Raw genomic sequence first — 24,342 nt, 5'->3', positions numbered from 1 at the left:
ATCAATCATTTTTCTTTTGTCCAGCTAACCTTCATATAGGGACACTTGTATATTAACCAGCTGACTGTGGAAGCATTTTTGTGTTTCTGCTAATTGTTATGCCTCTGATGATTTTTTGCTTACAAGTGTGACTATCTAAATAAGATCAAACAGAGAAGCGGCACAAATACACAAGTCAGACACTTCAGATCCACTCACAGTGCACTTGTGTGGCTTCTCTCCTGTGTGTCTGCGCATGTGAACCACCAGCATGTACTGGGCTTTGAAAGGCCTCTGTTCTCGAGAGCACTCCTGCCAGTGACACACAAACTCCTTCTTCTCTCCATGGATGTGCTCGTTGTTGATGTGCTGCACAGCAAACAGATAAAGAAGGACACTCAGTAAAAGCAGACTGTAGATACTTGGATGTTTTCAGATGGAGGATAAAGTGAGATATGCAGATCCAAAGCTCACTTCATCCTCCTCAGTTTGTCTCTGCATTTTACACTGTCTAACAGATTCTGTGTTGTATGTCTTACGTGAACTAGCTGGTCCTGTGTGTCAAACTCCTTGTTGCAGCTCTCCCAGTGACAGTTGGTCTCATAGATGGCCTCGGGTTCAGGCTTCCCGTCCTCCTTGTCCAAGTCATCTCTACCATCCAGGAGGCCCAGGAGAGGATCCTGATAACAAACGGCATATGTGTGCAAACCAAAGTCAACTTAGCTCGAGTTTATTCTGTGCATTTACCTTCTATTACAAATCAAAAATCATATCATCCACTGCTAATATGATTGAAGTTACTCAGCAATCACAACAATACAAACTGCTTGGAAAAGCTGCAAAATGTGCATCTCCACAACCTTCTGTTTCAGCTTAACTCACTGTTCTTGAATCCATTTCTCTTTGACACAACACACGCACACATTCCTTTACATCCCTGCATGTGCACATGACGACTCTCAGGCCAGAACTAAAATGTGAATAATTGTGAAAACGTCATTACTGTACCTGAGTGCCGGTAGAAGATGGACTGGCTACATCTCCCTCTGACCTCTCCTCCAGGCTCTTCACATTCATGCCATCCATCACACCTCCCAGCCCCGGCTCTGTCTTCAGCTGCTAAATAACCCACACAAAATGTCACCGTTATCGTTGTCAAGCTGTTAACTTATTCATAAATTTGCTGTATTTTCAAAATGTACATGATTTCTGTCTTCCATTTATCCCCAGAGGTTTCTTTTACCATCTTTTACCATCTCTTTTACCTTACACCTACTCCCTCCCAGCTGTCTGAACCCGAAGGCGCTACTGAATTACTCTGAGTGCTTGGCGAAGTGAGTGAAAGAGCCGTCTTACATGTCCATGCTTAGGCGGAGCGTGGAGCCGAGGATTGTGGGGAGGTAATCGGGAAGCTTGGCAGGGACCTGGCGTGTGTCCACCTAAAGGTGTCCCCCCGCCTCCTCCATACATGGAGCCTTGCTGTCTGGATTGGCAATTTATATTACTGGAATACCCCAACGAAGGACTGTGGAGTAAGAGTAGAAACAAAAAGGTGGAAAAGCGGTCAATTTTTTTGCTTTGCCAATACCTGTAGGGATGCCATCACAAAACCAAACCTTACAATCTGATATTACTTTGAACACAGGGAACATGATGATTACTTTGCACTCGTACCTTCAAATTGGATTATATTTAAGCTAGATAGATATTTGTAGTGGCTTTCAAATGCTTTTGTGAGCTTAACAAACAGAAAACACCGATATCTGACCTCATGGCGCTCACTGAGAGATGACCATATGAGCTGGCACCGTTGGGGTTGCAGCGTGAGTTGACAAAGGCCACCAGGGAGTTGGGTGAGGTCCGTATGACCGTCTGTAGGTCCACACTAGCATCAGACAGAGGTGAGATGGACAGAGCTCTCTTTTTACTCAGCTTCAGCATGGAACGAGGAGTGGAGAATCTCGAGCCTAAAGGGGACAGAAGAAAATGAGAGGAGGAGGGTTGGATTTTATCATGCAAAATATTCTCGTGACTACATTCGTTGAAATTTTAAATTCAACAGTGAATGTGAGTGTTTCCTTACCATCACCAGAGCCAATCTGATCAGAGCCAGGCTGAACCTGGCAGAAGTTGTGATGAGAGGACATCATGTTGTTCTGGTTGCAGTAGAGGGTGCTGTTGCCACCTGTAGGACATTACAGAAGGAGGATCCACCTTATTTTATTTATTAAGGAGGGGCACAGCTCAGAAAGTCAGAAAGGAGCCAAAATGCACATGGTTAAAATCTCAGCATGTTGGCCTGCAGTCCTGTGCTTCTATAACAATGGGAAGGAAGCTGAAGTTTTAGGGACAGTTGAAAGTATGTCTGTGCATTTTATTTTCTGCTATGAAAAAGGAAAATTCATTCCCCTATGAAGTTGTCTCATCTGGACTCTTTCCTCTTTGATTTTTAGAGAAAATGAGACAAAATAGTACAAACGTGACGTTAAAACACACCAACATCATCATTTACACTCGTCTTTTATTTGACCGTTTTGAATTCACTCCAGACATAATTGTGCATGTAATAAGCATCTGGTATTACTACCTACATACATTATTATCCAAAAACCACATTACCACATTAACCAGTAATCAGAGCTTCTCTTTTATTATATCAATCCATTTTATCTTCACTTTAGCTAAAGTTAACTGAGTAATTTAGTCCAACCTGCTGTTTTACTGCAGTTCCACACTGCAGACTAACAGGCGCATTTATATCTCCATAAAACAACCAGTCAGCTCTTCACTTCTGATCATTCCCTTTTCTCGGAATCTGCCGAGCTTCAGTTTCATTCGCTCAGGTATCCTTAAGTCCAAATCAATAGCAGCTGTGAGATTAAGGAGATGTAAAAGATACTCTGACTCACCCTCCGTGGGCGGCATGCCCCTGTGGCCCATCATACTGTGTGGTGGGGGTACTTGAGGGGGCCTCATATATTGATCCATGCAGTGGCCAATCCCCTGCCCTGGTCCTGATCCATGAGTCATGCTGGGAGTCATTGGGTTATACATGGCGTGGCAGTCTTGAGGGGGTCCGTCGAGGAGCGGGGCACGTAGCGAAGACACATCACTGTAGGGAGACTGGTCTGATGGGACTAGGCTACAAATATCAAAGAAACACGCAGCTATAAATGATGAGAAAGAATCTCAAATTAACATGTAAACATGCACTGCTAAAGGCAGAATGGTAAAAGTAGATACAGAACATAAGATCAACTGTATCTTGGGCACACACAGTAACGTCTGTTAAAATACATCTTACAATGAAGAAATATGTCACTCTTTCACACGCACACAATGCCAACATAACATGCACGGACTGCTGTAAACCCACAAATGATGATTAATTATCTGTTTTGGAAGAGTTTAAGAAGCTAATTGGAATTTCTAGCTGTCAGTGTCTTGTAGTACCAATAAACATTAACTTTTAGGATTTCTGTTCCTCTAAACCTAATAATTAAATGATTTAGACTTTAAATTGTGCCCTTTTATTTAAAATTGCTAGCAATTAGTAATGCTGAAAGTCCCTGAGAGTCAGAGAGCCTCACAGTAAGAGGTCGCAAGTGAGTAATATTTTACAAATATTAATACACGTATGTTATATATTAGAGTATATTCTGTTTCTTGTGTCATTTTTGGACCATGAAAGATAAGAGAAACTCATGGTCAACGAAAATTTGCTGGTAAATCACACTCTATAAGCTAATGTATTCATAGAAACTGCTTTTTTGGTTTGTTTTTTGCACTTGTGAGGTGACATGTTGAAGCTCAGAAATCCTGAAGTTAATCGCTGATTTGCGGCGATGCCTCTTTCCCACCACTAGATGGTGCGTAGCTCTCATCTTGGTCTAAACTGTGGAAACTTACTCATCTGGGTTTTCCCCTAGACCAAACTACAAAAGTGAAGCCTCATTGGAACTTTCCAGTCTTGTCACGAATTTCAATGGATTCTCTGACATTTCGTCAGTCACCCTGGTTAGTTCAAAATCTGTCTCCTGTTCTTTTCCTTTTCCCTCTGTCCCCTTCGCTCCTCTTCCAAAAGGGACAGACTTCATCTATCCACCTTCGCCTAAGTCGCCCTTTCAGTTCTTTAATTCTTTCACCACGACGTGTATTCCACACAGGAGCTTAATCTGTCCTCTCTAATCCACTGTGCTGGTTCCCCCCTGGTTTACCTCCCTCCTATTCTTACTTTTTTCCCATTCACCCCTTCTGTTGCACTGTTTCTCCCTCTCTCTCCCTCTCTCTCTCACCCCCCCTCTATCCTTTCTATCTCTTTCTATCTCCTCTTCCTCTCTCCCTCCTCCTTGTCTGTTTCTCTCTGTCCCGCCCAGCCACCTTTCTCTCCAACTCTCTCTGCTTCTCCCTCACTCTGGGTAACCTGAGTGGGGCGCGAGGCAGTCATGCAGAGCGCAGCAGGGCCTGGTCAGCCTGTAATTAGCAGCTGTCAGAGAGAGGCCGAGTCCACCCTCAACCTGGGTGGCATGGGGGAGAGAGGGAGGGAAGGAGGGGGAGGAGGGTGAGCAGGAGGATAGAGGAGGAGTGAGGGGCTGAGCGAGCACTGTGACCACAACAATTGTAGGGAGGACCTCGGCTTGTGCATCCTCAGAATATCAGCGTGATTAAATTAAGAACAAGTTTTTGGAGCTTGGATATGAGCATCATGACCGCTGTGAGGTCTGCTTGTTCAAAAAAAGAACAACATGTCGGCAAGATAAACCGATCATGGTGGAGACTGCATAACATTTAAAAGGAAAAAAATTACCCATTTGATTTCTTTCTGAAGGGAGAATTTTTTTTAAAAAAGTGTCATTCTTTGCAAAAAAAAAAAAAGGACTGGAAAGAAAATCTAGTCCACAGCTCCAAAATGTGTCAACCAACACCCAAAAACCTTATTTATTTACACATCTCCCAAACATAAAAAGAAACGTAAATGTATAAAAATCTGTGGTTTTAAGGGGATTTTAGCCATTGCACTCTAAGTGTTGCCATGACAATGAGGCTGCCACGTGTAATAACTTTATGCCTGTCTGGCTGTGGCTTGAAAAAGTTGTACAGGAGTGCTAAGAAGTGTAGTCAGTCATAAGAATAGCTCAAACATGGACACGTTTCTATGGGGTTTGACTGATAAATGAGCAAGATTGATATATTTGATGACTTTTTTTTTTTGCAGGTATGCTGCTATCAGCATGAAAGTGGGCTGATGCGGAACAGAAATGTCAAATTATACGTGAAAATGACGCTACAAGTAACACTCCCTGAAACTTCAAATGTCAATGTTGGATTAAGCAAGCAAGATACAACTTGTATATATGTACGCTTACACTGTAGTCGCCAGTAAGTCTGTGTTTTATTGAATTTTATTGATTGACAATGTTGAACTATTCTTTTAAGTTTCTCCTCATGTTACATAGTTGTGGTGATTCCAACGGAGCTGCAGAGTAATGAATGAGGAGAGGTTAACCACTGTCTTACCCTCTGGAGGGCTGGCTGGGTGAGGTCTCGTAGTAGTACAGCCCTTGGTGTGGCTGCATGTCCACTGGCATTGGAGCTCCGAGACCTACTGCTCCCCTGGCACCCTGGACCTGACACCGGGAGACAAGGACACGGTGAGGGTGCTGAGAGGCAAACCAAACAATCCCAACCCGACCAAACTAAACTAAACTCCACCAGAAGAGTAAAAAGCCAAATACACAAGAACAATTGTGGTTGGAGGGGGAGAAGAGAACACGTAGGATGTTAATAACAGACCAAACAAAACCAAGCAAAACAGTTTAAGGCCAAATAAGCTCTCTGAAAAGCTTGAGTCATACTTATTTTAAATGGTGTTAGTTCAAAGTGCTGAATCCATTACTTAAGGAATAGCAGCAAGTAGAGGGTTGGAAGTAAAATGTTCTTTAGAATCTGAGGGGAAAGCACTCGTAGTGGATTGGTTTAAGTGGAAATAATATGAAAAGAGAGAAACACTCGAATGAGAAAGCAGCATTTTGACATTAAAAGTAATAAGATGAAATAGAAACATATTGACCAAAAATGTGATTTAAAGCTCAGTAAAGTCTCGAGTTGAGTCTTAGAATCATTGATTTCTCACTGTAAGCACAGATAAACAACTGGAGAAGGCAATCATGAGCATTTATTGCTCTGAAGTAAAAATGTGTTTGTCCTGTAAATCTGGGCTGAAAAAATATGATCCCTGAGCAAATTGAAGGGGTGAATCCTTCAGCAGCCACACAAAGACAGAAATGAAAGCACTTGGATTTACTTGGATGAATAAAAAAAGGGCAGAATGATAACTGAAAATTGAACAATTAGTCATCTAATGTAAATTTAATGGCTCACACAGACTCTGAGGTCTGGAGTTTAGACTCTTTGCAGTAATGTGGTTTTTTTCAGAATTTATTTTTGCAGTGCTGTTAGCTTGGATCTCAGATTTTAAACATGCGACCGAGGCGACCGCATAGGTTACAGATATTTCAGTGGCAGGTCGTGTGGTGGTGCCCAAAACACACTCGTACAGATTAGACAAAAAGCTGGTGACACAAACAGTGGGCTTGGCTGTAATCTCTCTTCTCTAAACACACTCGCGCATCTCAAACTCGGCTGACGGATGCAGGAAAAACGTGTTGGACCTTCCTTGCAGAGAGGTGATCAGCGAGGAAGAGGCACACAGAGGAGGAAAATCTGGCTTTTGCCTTAAAGCTAAAAGGACAAAAGTTTGAGGGATGCTAGCAACACAAACAGAGAAAAATGAGAGGGGAACAAGGCAGGCTTTTGTGTGAAACCCATACTGAGAAGGTATCTTTCAGCAGCAGTGTATGCATAAGGTAATTCTAGCTGAGAGATCCCAGGAGCAAGCACCTGCTCATTACATCCAACCACATCAGCGCAGGTACTAATAGTTGGAAATGTGGGTTCTTACAAGTTTGGAGAGGTAATGAGGACCAAAAAAATGAAATAAATTAGGACCAATGCCTGAGTTATGACAGTAAAAAAAAAGACCAAAAAAGTGTTGGTATCAGAATTTATCTTTAGTTAAAACCGCTTAATCAGTCATATACTACTTATATCTTATATGAGAGGATGCCCTGTTGACTACAAAAACTGCTATATATATTTTGAACCATTTATTACAAATATCTTTGTGTAGTTGTGTCTTTTTACCTCGATTTCTCTTCATCCATTCATGCCCCCTTGGATACAATTATTTAAACATGCTAAATTGACATTTTGATGTTTATATTTTATACCATTTATAGCTACCACTTAAGCCGCTCTATGCAGAATAATATTCAATACCATGTATAACTGTCCCCTACGCTATACTATGTATAATTAGCACAATAATTGATCATTCAGGACTCCTGTACATTATTCTGTGCACAATAACAGATTACTAGTCGCATTAACTTCACCCATTATCACCCCAGTAGCGAGTATGATTGTGTCTGATGTATGCTTGTGTTTTTTAGTTTAGTCTTTTTTCATTTGCCTTATATTTATTCAGAATTTTTCATCGTGTCAACACTTTTATTTCTGCACTGTGAAATAGATGACAGAAACGTCATTTTGTTTAACTGTGTGCTACATATACAGCTGAATGACAATAAAGCTGAAGTTTAATACCAGTCATTACAAATCTGACTTCTGTATGCTGCATCTTTGCCTTGTATGTAAAATCAAAATATCACATTGCTTCTGTTTATGTGACAATTTCTCAAACCCAGAGCAGGAGAGCTCCTGTCCGCTGCACATGAAAGCGCTACGGTTTCAGTGCAACAGGTTGCCAGGCCTGTTATGCAGTAGCACAAGTGTTAAAAGGGCAGCAGGGACCTATTTAAGCCCACAAGTCACCAGGGGGGATTTGGTACGCAAAGTTAGCGAGTAGCTAAATTATGTGGGCGGTCCGGGGGCTAATTGCATATATTCAGCACAGGCTTCAGATGTGTGCATGATAATTAGCCGGAAGTGCTAAATAGAGATCTTGCCGAGCACCTCAGCTGTCCAGGACCAATAAATACCAAGAAGGGGGTCCCCCAGACAGCCTGACACACACATACACACACATACACACACACATATACATATACACTCGCACACAAACTGCCACACCTGTCAGTCTCGCCAGGGGGTAGCATAATAATCCAACGGCCACCAAGGCTGTGAGCGAAAGAGTGAGTGTGACAGTGAGTGTACTGAAGCAGTTTATACAGCGTCAGCCCAGTAGCAAGTGTGTATGAGAAGAGAGTTTTGGAGACAAGTGCATTTGCATCAGAGTGTGTGTGTGTGTGTGTGCATGTTTAAATATGTGCGGGCTGGAGAGTGTGTTCGACATGATAAATGGTGGTGGTGGATCTCAGAGGGAGAGTGAATAATGTATGAGCCCACCTGCACATAAGCAAGCTGGAATGTTTTTTGAAAAAAAAAATGTTTGCAAGTGTTTCCCCAGGAAGCGAGGAAGGCAGCGAGTGAGTGAGTGAGTGAGTGGTGCTGCTGTAGCTCCTTGTACACACACTAAACCATGTCTTGGGTAATTATTTTGCACACTACATAGCTTACTCTCTTATTCTGAAAAAGTCAGCAGCTTAAATGTTTACTGAGTCTGAGCAAAACTCCCTTGATAGATGTTTCCATACAGAAATTGGTGGTCAAAATATTGGAAACACCTGTTAGTTGAACACAATGCAGTTCAACAACAACACAAACTATAGAATAAAAAATTATCATAGAGTTGAATAAACATGTTTCAGAAAAAACTGAACATTATATTACAGAAGAATGTAGGATTTATTGCTTTCCTTCAAGGTAGTAAAGTCTATTGAAGCTTTACAGTCATCATGACAGAATAGCCTGCATATACGAATCTATCTAGCATGTGTGTGCATGTTTGTGTGAATACACTACCATTCAAAAGTCTGGGTTCACCCAGACAATTTCATGTTTTCCATGAAAACTCACACTTTCATTCATGTGCTAACATAATTCAGATAAGATAGACTAAGATCTGTTTTATTCATCTCGGAGGAAATTATTTTTCCAGAGCACAATAAACAATAAACAAAGGTTAGTGGAATATACATAACTACACAGAGGTGAGTAGTAAAATAGAAATAACAAAAAGTACAAAAAACAAAGTGCAAAATTCAAATACAAGATGCAAGTGTTTGTGTGAAGTGTCTAATGTAAAGTGTCTGAAGTGTGTAAAGTGTCTTGAAAAAGCAAGAATGAAAATAAGAAAAACAAAATATGACAACCCAAGTACAAGATGTAAACTGTATACTAATACTAATAACAAGAAAGAATAACAGAAAATTAAGTGAAGAAAGAGGAAACAGATGTATTACACTTGAACAATGACAATACATATTGGAAGTCTGCTCGGAAAGAGTCCGATTATATTGCACATGGAAAGTTTTATTGATTATGTATCCCTTCTGCAGAATGGGGAGGAATTGCACAAAGGTTTTCTAATTATCAATGAGCCTTTCAACACCATTAGCTAACACAATGTAGCATTAGAACACAGGAGTGATGGTTGCTGGAAATGTTCCTCTACACCCCTATGGAGATATTCCATTAAAAATCAGCTGTTTCCAGCTAGAATAGTCATTTACCACATTAACAATGTCTAGACCAGGCATTTTCAATCCGGCCCACGAAATAATTTTGTCAATATTAGAATTGACGAAATTACAGTAAAGACCACATTCATTTGGCCTTCCCCTGCAGTACCCGACGTTTCTGTTGATCCCACTAGATGGCGCACTCCAGACACAAGTGACCTTTGTAGGTTTATTTTCTCTTCTTCTACTTTGCAACTGCATTGAGCCCTGCCATAACAATGAGTGGACCAAAGAAAAGTCGAGTGTTTCAGAAGGAGTGGACTGCTAAATATTGTCTTATTTGCAATGAAACCGTTGCGGTTTTTAGAGAATACAATATCAGCCGACACTCCAAGAAGCATGCTAACTACACTATTAAACCATCAGCGCAGGAACGGACAGCTACAGCTCAGAGGCTGGCAGCCAGTTTACACACTCAGCAAAATACGTTTTTTCGGCAAACTACGATTCAAGAGTCAAGCACGAAGGCAAGTTATTTGCTCGCATTCAAAATAGCAAAGGCTGGCAAGCCTTTCTAGGAAGGGGAGTTTTTGAAAGAATGCACGGTAGAGAATTTGAAAAAAATGACAAGACACTTCAGCTGGTATCACGTCCCTTGTCACAAGAGCCAGAACAGCGCCTCAGGAGTTGCAGTTGGAACTGATCGATCTTCAAAGTGACTCGGTCTTAAAGGAGAAGTTCAGCTCCCTTAAACTGAATGACTTTTACTCTTCACTAAGTAAAGCCAAGTTTCCAAACATTCAGAAGATGGCACAGAGGATGCTGGTGTTGTTCGGATCTACCTACGTGTGTGAGCAGATGTTTAGCGTGATGAACATCACCAAAGCACACCACAGATCCCAGTTAACTGATGAACACCTCAGATCCATCCTGAGAATTGCCACAACCAAACTGACACCAGACTTTGATGCACTGGCAAATAAAAAAAAAGGGTGACCAACAACACTGTTCCCACTGAAACTGAATGTGAGTATTATTTACTTTGTCAGTAATGTCTTTAACATGTAATTCATATTAGTTTGCACAATCTCCAACCATCTGATGCTGGTCTGGCCCGTCTGTCAAATTTCAAAAGTCAATGTGGCCCCTGAGCCAGAAAGTTTGCCCACTCCAGTTGTAGACTGTATTTCTGATTAATTTAATGTTGCCTTCATTGGGGAAAAAATGGTTTTCTTTCAAAAATAAGGACATTTCTAAGTGACCCCAAGCTTTTAGGGTAGTGTATACGGCCATATGTTCTGAAGCACAGATAGAAGGATGACTTCCTGCCCATGTGGTGCTGACACAGGTGTCGTGGCATTGTGCTATTTTAGGTCAGTATTTTGTGAGAAACTCTGAGGGAGTTTGCTCCTCAGTGTAATTTTGTGGTGCTGGGTTTGAGAGGGATGGGGCAGCAGCATATTAAAAACCCCAAGGCCATAAATCAAGCGGCTAACTAAACAAGTCTGCTCTGCTGCGGCACAGCAAGCTGGGCAAGAACCAAGGAGCTGAGGATGAGGACAGGATGTCCAGCCACTTTCTACACCCAGAAAACCTCCACATTCAAACACTCCAGGTTCACTAACCCCGCAACATCAAAACCTCACACAACCCCAAACATCTGTAACCTCACACAGTGACTTCGATATCACCAACCATACGCAGGAATCCAAGTAAACCAGGACATAAACACAGCATTTAGGGCAAACAATTGTATGTAATGAATCGTACTATAAAAGAAAAGTTAAAGATCATAAAGTTGAGAGAACCCTAGGATGTGAAATCAGTTAAATGAACAATCTAGTTTTAAGTGTGTTTCCCTGGTGTACAGATGGATCCTGGTTGTAAAAAAGCGGAAGCATTTTTTAAAACCATAATTTGGGGTTGTTACGCTACTTTTTTCCAGTGTGAGACAAATTCATGAATGGCTTTTGGAAGTACCTGCTTGCAGCTGGATGCTGATATTAGCCGAGCTTACCTCAATTACTGGATATTTTTAAACAACCCCGAGAAGTCCTGACAGCGGTGTAACGTAATAAATTTCCATTCCGGCTTACCTACTTACTCAAACCAACACAGCTGACCACCAATAAATAAAATACGGTTTTGTGTCCTCAGTGGGCCGTTACTCATTGACTGTCAGAAACACGACCACTTGCACATTAAACAGCGACCAGGCAGCAAAAGCTGATGTTTTTAAATACAACAGCAGATCTGGCCGCAGGTCTTCTGTGAGTGCAATAAGAAATTTTCAGAAAAAAGCAGATTTAAAGCCACATCATGTGAGTTTAGAAGACAAAACACCACACTGTGTTTATCAATGATTATTTGAATTCATGCACAGAACTTTGTACACTAAGAGGTTTTGCTTGTTTGTTGTGGTATGAACAGGAGCTTATCATTACTAAAGTGAGTTTATTTGGCAAACTTTGCATCGATAATGGCCTATAATGGACATTTTGCTGATCTTATTACTCTTCTTTGCTGTTGTACTATATTTTGGCAGTACTATTGTCCTGCACATGTCATTTCTGGCCGTAGTGAAACCAGTCTTGTGGACTCATTTTTCACTGAAACGTTAAGTCCTGCACCTCAGTGGAAAAAGCACAACGTGGCTAGAGGTAGAGAGGAGTCAATAAATGGCTTTAGTGCAGTACCAGACCATTATAATGACATAAAATAACTGTAAAGACGCTTGAATCAACACAAATGTTACCAATACAGGAAAAACGGTGGCTCTACATACTATAGACATTTTACTACTTACAATTTAATTTGTTTTCATACTTGTTTTCTATCTACTCTGTGTATACACCGCCTGCAGTTCAACCCAGTGCAGCCAAAATGACAAACTTGATGTAATCAAACAGACACAGAGTTTGTGAATGAGAAATATAGCATGAATTTATTTTGATTATCACAATTCTGGGCTTAGATTGTGTGACAGCAGCAGTGGGAACCAGAAAGTTAAAGTTTCTGGCTTTGATAAATAAATTGTCTATCTTTTGTGATTATTTAAAAAAAGATAACATGATTTTCAAATCCAGTGGTGGGTTTTGGGATTCAGGTGTTTAAGCAATATATGACACATCTGTAACTTAACTCAGATTGACAAATATGGGACAAAATAATGTCCAAATGTTGAACTGTGCAACAACATTAATCACTTTTCAGTACATTGAGGAAAAAAGTGCTGTTTCCTCTTTAAGCTAAACAGTCTAACTGTAAGAAGGTGAGGCAATATACTACAATAGAGTGCACTCGTTGCAGGGATTTGACCGTACTTCAATGACTTTTTTACGCTAATGGCTTGCGGTGCATATTTGTCCCATTAGACTCAGCTCTCAGGTGATAGTTTGTGTTTGTGGTACACAAAGAACAACATTGTTTAGTCTTGCCCAGTTTGGCCGCTTGTGACATTCCCATAAAGTGCTGATCCTCCTCCCTCTGAGGAAGTCTCCGGAGAGGACAGACATTTCCACAGGTCACTGCTCATGTCAGACAAAAGGTCTGATCCGGCCTTTGCTCCGCTCTACTTCTGCACTCGTCTCCTCTTGGGTGTAACACTAAACTGGGGCTAACCAACACCCCCCCTCCTCCTCCCCACGTCCCTCCTCAGCCAATATAAAAAGCAACATCTAATGACAGCCCCTCTTCCTCTTAGCCTCCTTTCTGCTCTACTCTCAGAAGGGAATGTGAGTATACAGTATGTGCGCTTGTGTTTTGCAGGATGATCTATGACTTGGACAGCATTTGCACGCACAAAACAACCTAAATTAAACCTTAACATCTCTGGAACATGATGCACGGAGTATAAACAGCCATCTGAAAGTATTTGCGCTGCTCTTTCTCCCTCCACCCTCTGATTCAGTCCCTGCCGTCCTCCCCTCTCCTTCTGCCTTTTCCATTGCTCTGTATCTCCAACTATCTCCGTCTTCTCCCCCACTGCCTCCACCCTCATTCCCTCTCTCTCTCTCTCTCTCCCTGCTCATTCCTGCTCTTGCGACCTCTCCCTCGCCCCTCCCCATCCCTGCTGGCGGAGCTGCAGTCGAGGTGGGTGTTCTCTGGCTGTTATGACTTGAGAGACGATAATGGCAGCTATAATGTAGCCAGCCGTTCCTGATGTGGCTGGGCTTGTGGGGGATTCTGTTGTGTTAGGGCTGGAGACGACGGAGCGAGGGGAGGGGAGAGGGGGGAGAGCGGAGGCGGGACTGGGGCCCTCAGCCAACCACAGTGCAGATTCTACCTCATTTTCTTCTTCGTTTTTTTTCTTCCCCCCTCCTCTTCTTTCTCTTCTCTCCTCTCACACCATCTTTTTCTAGCCCCGTTGTTTTCCTTCGGTGGTAAACTTTGTTTTTAAATTCTGCCTTTGTTTTTGTAACCCCCACCACCCCACCCAACGCAGACTCTCCTCCTTTCCTGCTTTTCTCCCCCCTCCCACCACCCTCCCCTGTGTTTTTTACCCCTTTTACCCAGACTCTGTGAATTCCTCACAGCTGCTGTAATGTGATGGGGGCCGATGGTGTGACCGCTGAAAGGCCACAGGGCTGGAGACATCACTGTAATGTACAATAAGCTCTACTCACTGACCTGCTGCGGGGAAGATTAATGTCATATCTACTTATGAACACACATTTTGAGTTGGTGTGCATTAAAACTATTTTAATCCAAGTCTAAAGACTGAAACTTTCAACAGACACCAAACTTAAATGAGAAAAGCAAACGGGTGGGGCTTGAAAATAATTGAATATTTTTGTTAGTATCGTGGTCAGACAGAATTATGTTTTTTCGATGTTTTTTATGTAATATGCAGACATTTTTAGCACTTGTTGCTGCAATTAAACTCTGTGAATAAGTGCAACATGTCAGTCATGCTTTGACCAAAAGATTTTCCATTAATCGAGATCTAAAAATCGAGTTCTGCTTGATCTATAGCATCATAATGTTAAATCACACAATACAGTTCACTGCACTGCCAATCAGAGTGACTGTTTAGTCTGATCAAATATTACAATTCATACTGAGACTGATTCCAACCGTAAAGCCTGAGCTTATACAAAACACATAGATAAGGTGTATACTACTGTTCAGTTTGGGGTCGCCCAGACAATTTCATGTTCTCCATGAAAACTCACACTAAACGTTTCAGCTCTGCTTCAAGGTAGTAAAGTCTATTGAAGCTTTACAGTCATCATGACAGAATAGACAGCATATATGAATGCATATGTGTGCATGTTTATGTGAATACACCACCATTCAAAAGTTTGGGGTCACTCAGGCAATTTCATGTTTTCCAATAAACTCACACTTTTATTCATGTGCTAACATAACTGCACAAGGCATTTCTAATCATCAACGAGCCTTTCAACACCCTTACCTAACACAATGTAGCATTAGAACACAGGAGTGATGGTTGCTGGAAATGTTCCTCTGTACCTCTATGGAGATATTCCATTAAAAATCAGCCGTTTCCAGCTAGAAAAGTCATTAACACTGTCTAAACAATGTCTAGGCTGGATATCTGATTAATTTAATGTTATCTTCGTTGAACAAAACTGCTTTTCTTTCAAAAATAAAGCCATTTCTAAATGACCCCAAACTTTTGAACGGTAGTGTAGATAGTCTTCAAAGTCTAATCAACTTTTTCTTGCAATGGTTTGAAAGGAATTTGAAAAACAAAGTAGTAACGGAATGATAAAATTCTATTTCTTTTTCTTTGCACTAAACATTCAACAGTGTAACAATGTCAGAAATGTGGTTCCACGGTGAAAACTGAAAAAAACTTGAGTGCTGCACATAGTTGAACCTCCTTCACGTTACAGAAACACTGATGATGATCTACAGCGTAACAACTGGAGACTACAAAGCTATAAGCAGCTTCCGTGTCTAGAAAGCAGAATCCCTGAAACCCTTTACTAAACTGGCAGTGTTGTTTAATACAGTCGACACCATAACCCCAGCTTCAGCCCCACTGATTCACACCTCGCATGCTCCTGTACTGTAAACTGCGGTGAGGGAAGCTGTGGTGGTGATGTCTCACTGCCGGGGTTCTCACCTTGTCGAAATGGCAGAATGAAACGTTGATCCCTTGTTGCTACACCGCCGGAGTGACTGATGACAGACATAAGGGCACCAGAGGGCTCCTGAACATGACTGAAAAGAGTAGAAGCAGAAAGGAGTGGAGCAAACCGAGCAAAACCTATAAAGTACCGAGGCTTTAGTGAACTTTTTTTTAATGTTCAGGCAAGCTGAAAGCCATATTTTTATGATGAAAAGTTATGGTAAGCTGCACAAGTTAAGAGGGGAATGCACATAAAGCATAACTATGACGGAGAAACACAGAGAAGGTTAAAATCTACCTTTACACAAAGAAATAATCTCAGTGCAGAAAATACTGCCTTTACTGTCACATAAACAGTAAATAGCACCTCGGCTGCACAGTCATAATTACTGTGTTATCACCTTTGTAACTGTTGGCTTGATCAGTCAGTGACTTGGTAGTGTTTGTTTTAGGATTAGGAGTGGTTCACCTCTCCTTGTTTTCATTTGCCTGTACAAGCACCGTTTTGTACTGCCGGCCACTGAGCGTTTCTTAAGGCAGTTCGATTTTTTTTTTTTTTTTTATCAGTTCGAGCAAGCTTAAACAGCAACTCTAAGTCGACAGATGTGGTGCTACGAACACATGTGAGTGTGTTTCCTTCATCTTCAGTCCCCCCTTTAACTCGCTGCTCCTCCACTCTTTCACAATCCCACTTTTTTCTCTGTCCTCTCTCTCTGGGCCACCCACCCGCCATCCTGCACATACCTGTGGTTTCCTGCACCCCGCTCCTCGCTCACCCTCCTCTCTTTTTACCTCCAGCCTCTCTTACTCCCCTCACACACACACACACACACACACACACATACACATACACACATACACAGACACCTATACACATGCAAACACACACACACTCATTCGCTGTCTACCAAGTATTGAACTTTGTCTTGTCTTTCCCCGCTACCTTCTTCTTCTCCTACTTTCTGCATGTCTGCGTATCAGATAGGTAATGCGCCGACCACAAGTATGTCTTTGAACTCCTTTTAAGGAGGAGAAGCAGAGGAAACAGGGGGAGGAAAAAAGGAGGGAGAGAAGGAAGGATGGATAAAGCAGATGAGGAAAGGTTGATTCACGCAGCTGGCTCCCAGCTGTAGAGCGAGCCAGCTCACAGAACTGCTCCATCTATAAACAAGCAGGAGCCCAACCCCCCAATTTCAAGAAAAAAAAAAGCCAACAGAGCTTTGTCATTGTAAATCCAACACTCCTCTTCACCTTCACCAGTGCTCCTGAACATCACCCGGCTGCTTGTTGCTCTTGTCCGTCCTTCCTTCCTGCAGCTCATTTTGCTATACTGTCACTGTGGCATTTAAAGGACATTTTATTCTATCATCTTCCTGATATCAGCAACAGGAACATGTCCTGTGTAGAAATCCACTGAAGCTGCCAGCTAGCGTCTGACACGGGGAACAAAAACCAGATAATAATCTGTTCGGTTTATAGAAAGACCGCAGTGATTATAAGAAAAATAATAATCCTAACAGTCTTGGGTGGGCAGGCAATATTTATAGCCGGCCTGCTGCTACTTATATTCCTTAGCTGTATAACACAGCTGGACGCGAGGGAGGAGAGAGAGTAGGTGGAAAACTCATGAGGAAAAAGACAGAAAAGAGAGACACAACGGCTCAGGGGATGGAAGTGGAGAGTATGTGTGTGAAGGGGCGGATACTCGCTGCATGTGTGTGGCTGAGAGCAAGACAGACAAAAGACAGACAGACAGACGGACCGACACACGGCGCTAAGCATGCCTTCGTGTGTTTGTGTTCGGTGTGTGGGAGAAACCGCGGCTCGGTCCCTCCAAAAAATACGACAGCAGCAGACGAGAGCTGCAGGCCACCAGACGAACACAGTGACCACAGCTCTGAGAGCCTCTCACAGAGAGGAAACAAGGAGATATATGACACAGACAACACAGCCATAAAACTCAACAGACAGGATTAATCAAGAGGAAGCCAAGGGAAATGTGTTGAGTGCTCATTTTTCTATCCTGAGCTCTTGTTTTAGGGGTCTGAATGGTCTTTCCTCTTTCCTGTGCAGGTGATCATGGAAGACAACAGTATGGAGGGGTAGGAAGGGAGAAGTAAAGGCAGGGTCAACCTCTGAAAGGTAGGCACTGTCAATGTAAAGACTGGTAAATGTTAGACCCTTCTTTTTCCCAGGGCATCAAAAACTGATGCTTTGTCGAAGGTTCTGGCGTCTGAGAAATACGCACAAAGTGTCTTTCAGAGTCGGTGCCACCTGCATCAATATTTAGCACCGAGAGACGTCTAGGAGTTTTTCCAGTTTGAAAGAGTCTCATAAGGCAGCTGGGTAAGACTTTCTTCCACTAGACTGAAGTCGGGTGTGTGTCAGACCATTATTTTATCATAACAGTTTCATTTTCAAGTTTGGACAGAAAAACAACTTTAAGTTCAGATAGAGATCATTGTTTTGATTTAAAATACACCATTTTCATAACAGTCACCTCATTACAAACTCCTTCTAACCTGAAAAGTAGCGATAGGGACGACATCAGTGGAGAAAATTAGGCTATGGACTCATGACTACCCAGTGTGGTGAGAAAGGTGTTCAAAATAAAACAGCACTATGTGACAAACTGGTCGTGAAAATGTAGAGTCAAACAAAGAACAAGAAAAGCACTCAGAGAGCGCATTACTCCGCCAAGGCTGGTTGGCCGTGTGATGTCCAACGGCTGAAATTTTAAAAAATTTGTGGCAGAAATCACAGCAACAAAGAATGTGACAATTTAATATAGATGTACCCACAAACAAAATGACCTTGCGCTGAGCACAAGTATGTGTTATGCATGTGTACGTTATGTACGGATCCCTAAATCACATGACCTAAATATGTAGCGGGTGGTGGGAATTGATGGGACTCAGAAACACCCCCACAATTTAATCAATTACTCCTTGCATGACTTCCGACGGATTAGTCCCAATAAGTCCGCAGCAGTCGATCTGTAGTAGGATCGCAATCGTGAACGTCATCAGGCAGCTTACGTACTGTTCACTTGTTGTCATAGTTACAGTGATGTCGTGCAGCTATCTCGCAGTTACACAAAATTCTTTAACAAATCCGTGGATCCAGACTAAGCTGCATCGCTGCCAAAATCTAATCACTTGGTCCTTTTCTCATTTCTGACCTTCCCTGAAAATTTCATCCAAATCCGTTTGTCCATTTTTGAGTAATGTTTTGACGGACAGATGGACATACGTTCACCGTTCCCTGGGCGGAGTTATTAGAAGTTCAAGCAAATGGAGAAGACAGTTTAGCAGCAACAGATGAAAACACAGTCTTTCTTCAACTGAAGCTGCAGTATCATTTATGGCATTCTTGAATGCAGATTTGAATTAGCCAACAGATGAATGTCAGTATCCCTTTTTCTAGCCAAGATATTGTAGATTTGTTTTATGTGGTCAGATGAAACTCTGCATGGTGACTGTCTTTGCCAAAAAAAGCAAGGACCAAACTTATGCATTTAAAAATGTTGTGAGAATTAAAAATCTTGCTACAAGAGACAATTATGTAAGAACTTTTTAAAGTTGTTACAAGAGCGCTTCATGGCGTTAGCATTGCGCTACTATGGCATGAGATATGAGCCCTTTCTACACGCAGATTATAATATCGCCAAGAAGACCCCTCATTGTACCACCTTTGCTCATTCACACTGAACATTACAAAGGTGCTGTAATGCCGCCTTCGTGTGTGTTTTCATATAGCACGATGGCGTCCTGGAATCAGAGGCGTAACACAACAGTTTAATATCGCATGTTCCGCCATGCCAGCTCTCCTTTTCACGCAGATGATAACTCGGCTCTGTGATTAGTCCACCGCTGTTTAAAGCCATGAAGGAAATCTCATTCTGTCTCAGGAGCTTTCACACAGAACAGTGAGGTGGAATAACGGTGGAACGATCCATCCTTGACAGAGGCTATTGTCATTTTTATTCCACGTATTCTTCTTCTTTGTTAAGACTTGGTGCCTACATTACCCACAATCCATCCCGACAATCAGTCAAAATCCCAGCAGTTGAGCTCACATGTGGAAACTTGTCTTCATCAGTTCGCAGACTAAATGTGCACACACGAGCGTGTCTGTGTGGAGGTTTGTGTGTGCGCTGTGATAGGAGTCGTAGTGTTATACGGTGTTATATCATCACTTTTACGCTTGTGCTTCCCCCCAACACACACATGCAGACACACACTTCTTTTTTTAGTATCTCTTCACCTTGCAATATAAAAAGAAAAAAACCCTTTTCACATTTTTACAGCTGCTTTTTTTGGTTAAAAGAATTCACAAAAATGTCAACATGTGAAAAACATGATCTTCTCTGGAGAAAATGTGCTTACACTGGTCTCAGTCCACAACTTATCTTCCTCGTGTGCCCACAGGGAGTAAGGAGTAAACTATAAATCATACGAAAATGGATGACTGGTGCAATCTTGATGAAGAATTTGTTGACGCAAAAGAGTAGGGATGAAAACAAAGTTCTTCTTTTTTATTCTTCTTGCCATTTAGCTGAACAAAGCTCATCAATTTGCACGGTGAACAAGTTACAGAGCGATACTGTAAGCTGAAATGTTCTCTTGTGTGGTCCTCCTCATAGCTGCTGACTTCATAACTAATATATTGCAGGCGTTTAGTTTAATACCCAGATGTTGGTAGGAGAAAGGCATCCGGGCCTGCATTAGCTTTTAATTGGCTGGGATCCCTGAGCTGATGTTTGGGGCTTAGCATGTGACTCAGGGTGACACACACAAAGAAGCAAAAGCGCCCACACACACACACACACACACACACACACACACACACACAGTCGCATACACACTTTCCCTGAACGAATGAAAGGCTTGGCCCGGCCGTGACAGGGCGGGAGTCTCATATGCTGTCAGGAAGAGACGAGTCATGGCTGTCCAGATGAGTCTGCAAACTAAACAAACACAGACAACGCACGTGCACGGACACATAAACACACTCACATGTACACACACACATACTGAGTTACATCTTTGAGATCCCAGGACTGACTGACGCCATGCTGCTGACGGTTTGAGCCAAGCAGCAGCCATGATTTCTGTCGAGCACGTTATGACAGCGTGAAATAAACAAAAAATACATAGTGGAGAAAGGCAGAGAGACGGTTAGGAAGAGAACAAAAAGTACAGAATGGTCATGCTATGTCACATTTCTTGGTCACTAATAACAAACCCACACGAGTCAGGTTGATTGTCAGTGTGTGTGTTGGTTTGTTTCCGTGTGTGTGTGTGTGTGTGTGTGTGTGTGTGTGTGTGTGTGTGTGTGTGTGTGTGTGTGTGTGTGTGTGTGTGTGTGTGTGTGTGTGTGTGTGTGTGAGACAGACAGAGTCTTGAGTTCCCACCAGGCCTGTAATTAAGTGGCATTAACATAACTAAAAGGCAACAAATCAGCTAATCAGCTGGCTGTGAATTTGGGTGAGGAGCTTAAAAACACACACACACACTCACACACACACTCATGCACGCACACACGAAAACACACTTATTGCAGCCACATTTTAAGTTTTGCTCTCAGATAAATCTAGACACACAAACTTGTAAAAATCAAAAGCATATGAGGAATTCCACCAATTTAAACTGCAGCTCATTTAAATCGATTGTGAAATCAATCCTTAAGTTGGGAACACATTTTACAAGATTCTCTCATTTGTCGTTGTGGGCGACCCCACACATAAAGAATGTTTTCACCGTTGTTGGCACTTATCGTTTCTCAATAAAGCACAAGCACCACACATTGCACGCTAGCAAGCATTTAGGCTGACCTCAGAGTTGTCACTCAGACTTTTCTTTCGATTGTTTATGTCTGCTGACACTTGTTTAGTGATTAATATTAGAAAATTAAGAACAACAAACAGAATCTTGGAAAAAATGGTAGAACGAGTGAACTTAAGGAAAGCCTTTCTTGTATTTTTGCTCAGATCAGTAAGCGTCATGATAAATCAACAGGTAAAAATGATTTGCATGTTTATGTAAGAGAATATTATCGATCATTTTGACTACTGTTTACCAGTGTACACATGGTCTGATGTCAATGCCATTTGAAAATGTAAAGGCTGACTGAAGCAAACTGGGGAAGACCTTTGTTGTGCCCTCAGCTGTACCTTCTTGCAAGTCTTTCTCAGCTGACTTCTCGACTGCCCTCCGTCCGCTAAATTTCAAGCTCCAGGTACTCACCGGCCTGTCGCTTATGACTGGTCAAGCGACTGCTGCTTGTGATTCATCACACAGATCTGCCGCCACATCTCAGCGATTAGCGAGCTTTACAGTACATCTTTATACAACACACCAGTTTTGTGCGTTAAGAGGGGGAAGCGAGTTGACTCCAGAGGAAGCAGTGAAACGTGCTACATTTCTCGAGTTTGTATTCTGCTTGTTCAACAAGCGTTTGGCAAATTGGCCACATGAGCAGCTTGTTGGTAGCAGCAGCAGCTCCACGTTTGTGTGAAGTTCATATGAATGCCATAGTTTAGCACAAAGGCCACTTTACATTGATGCTATTTATGCATTCATCACCTTGATCTCTTTCAGCTGACTTGAGGTCAGATATGGAAAACGTCTATGTGTCACCAGTAGATATCTGTAGCTGTTACAACATATTCTAGCTCCAAGTTTCCAACCCTCTTGTAGAGTTTCAATGTGTATGCAGAGCAGTATGTGTGGCTCAATCCAACGGATGCAATTTGGGGACTAAAAGGCTACTAATGCTTGTTCAGGTTGACAATCGGGCATCTAGGAGAGTTACTGTTTTAAACCAATAGATGGTAGCTGTAGTGGCCCCTTTATGAAACTAGTACTGAGGTAGTTGCTTAACTAACCATAGAATGGGCCACATGCAGATTCAACACGGATCTATATCCACTTATTTAGAGTAGAATTCCTTTGCTAACCCATACCAGGACCAGTAGACATGTGTGGACTTTTTTTTCTTTCTTAAGGGCAGAAAGTGTGGTTTTGTATTCATTTTTGATTTCTTTTGGAAAAGATACGTGTAGCTCCTAAACCACGAGTCCTCTTTTGGTAAGATTTATACAAGATCTTTTCACATAGTTTTGTTTGTGTCAGTTTCTAAGGTTCATTGCTAATGAATAATGTAATATTACCAAAAACATCTGGTTTTATGTTGCTTTCCTTCCCCCTCAATGAGTTAGATTAAAACAGTGACTCTGAGGCGTGTATTTCAGAAGACATGAAAATAAAGAGCACGAATCCAGAGCTGCTCCTAACTTTTACTCTAGTCTCCACGATTCTTCAGTTTCTGGTTAACACATGCTGTGTGAAGAAGGAAACTGCAGAAGCATATAGACAGTAATGTGTTGGAAAAAGCAGCTGTAAACAACGAGGTTTCAAAAGCATTTAAATTCTTGCAAATGTTTCATGTAATGCATTCAACATGTTACACAGGCATTAAGGGTACATGCACTGCGTTCTGGTGAGACATGTTCAATGTAAACTATGTAGTATTCGTTTACAACGAATACTCTGCAGGGTACATTTAAGATAGAGTATGTGAAGTGTAAGAATGGGAGCCAGACAGCAGTTATCTAACTACTACAAAGAGCTTCTAAGCTGGAACCCACATCAAATCTTAAATGGTTCATCGTAAAAAAAAAAAACTAAAAAAAAACACCGGGGCACTGTAAAGTTGTAAAGGTTTGCATGGAAACAAGAGATTCACAACAGTTTGTAAAGCTTAATACAGAGAATTACCTCAAATAAAACAGTCTAAATAAAGGAGCTAATTCTTTGCTACATTGCTAGAATCCGAGATTTGACACTTTCACACACATAAGGCAACTTAAACGGTGTTGGAACGCAGCATGTGAGATCCACCAGGTTTGTTTCTACATTTTTTTGATCTGTATGAATAAAAGTGGATCATATTCTAATCATAATCTGAAATCCATCCTTTTCAATGTATACAGAACAAAACTGCTGGCCATTTTAAAGCAGCACTGTGTCCAATCACAGTCGCTGCTGTCCATGTACATTTAGGGGGAAGAGTGGCCACGAAAGAAGATTCACCATCTGCCAAATGCTGTAGTTTACATCAGAAAAATGTTGGAGATGTTTTGCAATCGCAGCAGCTTTCTGCCATTTGTGCATGTAAACACAGATCCTATCTCATGCATGAGGAAGGGGCTCCCTTTCACCGCGTCTCAGCTCTAAATTCCAGCTTGCATCTCTGTGCAGTGCTCAGTGATGCGCAGGAAGCACTAGCATGCATGCACATGAAACTCATGCACAAACACTCACTTGCTCTATTACGCACTCGATTATACGCATACTGTACGCTATGCACAAATATTTACATGTGAACTGTCACATATACGTTGAGAAGGGACACAGGTAGAGATATACAAGTTTACAAACAGACACAGAGCACACAGAGAGAGTGGCTGTTGGCCCTGATGACCCAAAGACCTGATGTGACAAACACAATAAGAAGGGCACAGTTTACGTCAGCAGCTACTGAATGGCTCACTAAAGACACACACACACACATACACACACACACACATGTTTGTACTTCTATCTTAGTGAGGACATCCATAGGCGTAATGCATTTCCTAGAGCCTTACCCTAACCT

General features: G+C 41.9%; 1 protein-coding gene across 2 annotated transcripts in view; it reads right to left on the bottom strand.

Annotated features, from left to right (window-relative positions):
- The window catches only part of gli1 (GLI family zinc finger 1), a 56,552-nt gene that overhangs the window by 6,528 nt on the left and 25,682 nt on the right, over nt 1-24,342 (bottom strand). The window contains exons 2-9 of one of the 2 annotated variants that reach the window (XM_022205230.2): nt 5,497-5,606; nt 2,889-3,121; nt 2,063-2,164; nt 1,748-1,946; nt 1,336-1,504; nt 988-1,098; nt 519-659; nt 199-348 (exon numbers count right to left, since the gene is read on the bottom strand). In XM_022205230.2, coding sequence (XP_022060922.2) covers nt 199-348; nt 519-659; nt 988-1,098; nt 1,336-1,504; nt 1,748-1,946; nt 2,063-2,164; nt 2,889-3,121; nt 5,497-5,567 — 1,176 coding nt within the window. In that variant the 5' untranslated portion in view covers nt 5,568-5,606. The remainder of the gene's footprint in view (nt 1-198; nt 349-518; nt 660-987; nt 1,099-1,335; nt 1,505-1,747; nt 1,947-2,062; nt 2,165-2,888; nt 3,122-5,496; nt 5,607-24,342) is intronic. The other variant, XM_051948594.1, reaches the window with a different exon arrangement.

This window comes from Acanthochromis polyacanthus, chromosome 5 (assembly GCF_021347895.1).
Source record: "Acanthochromis polyacanthus isolate Apoly-LR-REF ecotype Palm Island chromosome 5, KAUST_Apoly_ChrSc, whole genome shotgun sequence".
Taxonomy (NCBI): domain Eukaryota; kingdom Metazoa; phylum Chordata; class Actinopteri; family Pomacentridae; genus Acanthochromis; species Acanthochromis polyacanthus.
Note: the sequence above shows the minus strand (reverse complement) of the source record. Positions and strands in the feature narration are given on the sequence as shown.